Source organism: Guillardia theta (genome assembly GCF_000315625.1).
Source record: "Guillardia theta CCMP2712 unplaced genomic scaffold GUITHscaffold_129, whole genome shotgun sequence".
Lineage (NCBI taxonomy): Eukaryota > Cryptophyceae > Pyrenomonadales > Geminigeraceae > Guillardia > Guillardia theta.
Window position 1 is genome coordinate 178431 of NW_005434545.1, and position 1906 is coordinate 180336.

General features: G+C 56.7%; 1 protein-coding gene across 1 annotated transcript in view; it reads right to left on the reverse strand.

Annotated features, from left to right (window-relative positions):
• Positions 1-307: 307 nt before the first annotated feature.
• GUITHDRAFT_118552 (hypothetical protein) overlaps positions 308-1906 on the reverse strand; it is a gene marked incomplete at both ends in the record, with an annotated part of 5921 nt that continues 4322 nt past the window's right edge. Inside the window, 7 exons of the mRNA XM_005822242.1 lie at positions 308-382; positions 442-489; positions 575-610; positions 813-844; positions 990-1071; positions 1316-1444; positions 1488-1590. Of these exons, the coding sequence (XP_005822299.1) occupies positions 308-382; positions 442-489; positions 575-610; positions 813-844; positions 990-1071; positions 1316-1444; positions 1488-1590 (505 nt within the window). The remainder of the gene's footprint in view (positions 383-441; positions 490-574; positions 611-812; positions 845-989; positions 1072-1315; positions 1445-1487; positions 1591-1906) is intronic.

Below are 1906 nucleotides of genomic sequence, written 5' to 3' on the forward strand. Positions count from 1 at the left end.
AGGGGTATGGGGGAAACATTTTTGGGTTGTCCCGACAGTCAGGAAACTGAGTTATCTACCATGCTGCGATGGATGATGCTCACGGCGATGACAGCAGCGATGTTGAACGGAACCGGCTCAGATGCGATCTACGAGCACAACCATCATGTTGTGAGTCCTCCAGGTATTACTTCCTCCTCCTCCGTCTCCTCCTCCCTCTCCTCCTCCTCCTCCCTCTCCTCCTCCTCCTCCTCCCTCCTGCTTGTTCACCACTTCTGGTTCTCCTGCCTCTCGTGCTCTTCTCACTCCGCCAGTCCCTTCCCTCTCGCTATGCCAGGAACACATCAGCGTTCTGCTGCAGCCATGGGTGCTCAGGGTCAAGCTGCATTGCACGTCGAACGAGCTGAAGAATTGAAAGTGAGCGGGAGAAACAGAAGGGAAGCGAAAGCGAGGGGACATGACCTGTTTGGCATGCGGCATGTCTTTTCTCACGTCTCGCAGCAAGAGGGCCTGCAGCTTGTCACACCTCCTCTTACTCCTCCCCCCTCTTCCCCTGCTCCTCCTGCTCCCCTGCCCCCCCCCTCCCATGACTCACGTAGGAGCAGAGAGTGTCCACTTGGTTGGGATCCAGCTGTGAGAATATGAGGACAGGAAATGAACAAGCAAGAGGAGGAGCAGGATTAGGATTAGGATGAGGATGAGGATGAGGATGAGGATGAGGATGAGGATGAGGATGAGGATGAGGAGGAGGAGGAGGAGCAGCAGCAGCAGCAGCAGGAGCAGGAACGGGGAGATGAACGGAGAGAGGAAGAAAATTCATGGAATTTTTCCACCTGCAAGACTCTTCGGTACATTTCTTCGGCCCCTACATTGCAATCAGCACCCTCCTCCTCCTCCTCCTCCTCCTCCTCCTCCTCTTCCTTTTCCTCTTCCTCCTCCCCCTCCCCCCAACCTCCCTCGCTCTCCTCCTCTCCCTCCTCTGTCTCCCCCACCTTCCTCCTTCAACTTACCATCGAAGTCACACTTGGTCTTGTGAAGGAGGAGCCCGTAGTTGTTCAGCGTGTCCACGTGGTTCTTATCGATTCTCAAGGCCTTCAGCACAGTCACCGAATACCTCACAAAACTTGTGTTTCTGTTCCTTGTTCCCTCCTCTTCCTCCTTTCCCTTCCCGTCCAACTCCACCTTTCGTTCCCCTGTTCCTCTCCTCCACCTGCTCCTCCTTGTTTCTCCTCCTTCCTTCACATCCCTCTCCTGCTTCTCCTCCTCCTCTCCCTCTCCCTCTCCTCCTCCTCTTCTCCCTCTCCCTCTCCGCTCCGCTCCCTCAGCCCTCCCTCACCTTCTGGTACATGCCCTCCACCTCCCTTAGGTCGCCCTTCACGTCGTGCAGATACTCGTGCAGCAGAGCCCCGTAGTTGCACAAGGTCATCACATGGTTCGGGTCGATCCGAAGCGCCTGCTTGTACAGCTGGGGTCGTGCTCAGCGCCTGCTGGACTCTACTACTTCTCACCTGCTCCGCGGCATCGTGATCCCTCCTGACGTCGTGGAGGAGCCAACCGTAGTTGCAGAGAGTGTTGACGTTGTAGGGGTCGAGGTGGAGAGCTCGCTTGTACCTGCCGCTGTTAGTGAGAGGAGGAGGAAAGGAGAGGGAAGGAGTTGGAAGAGGAGGAAGAGGAGGAAGAGGAGGAGGAGGAGGAGGAGGAGGAGGAGGAGGAGGAAGAGTGGGGGTGGAGGAGAGGGAGGGACGAAGGGGGGCAGGAAGAGGAGGGAAGGAGGAGGAAATGAGGAGGAAGAGTGGAGGGAAAAGAGGAAAGGGAGGTGGAGAGGGAGAGGATGACAAGCAAGGGGAGGAGAAGGAGAAAGGGACACAAGGAGGAAGGAGATAGGAGGGAGAAGGAAGGTGGAAGGGGCAGGAAACGAGGTGAAGAG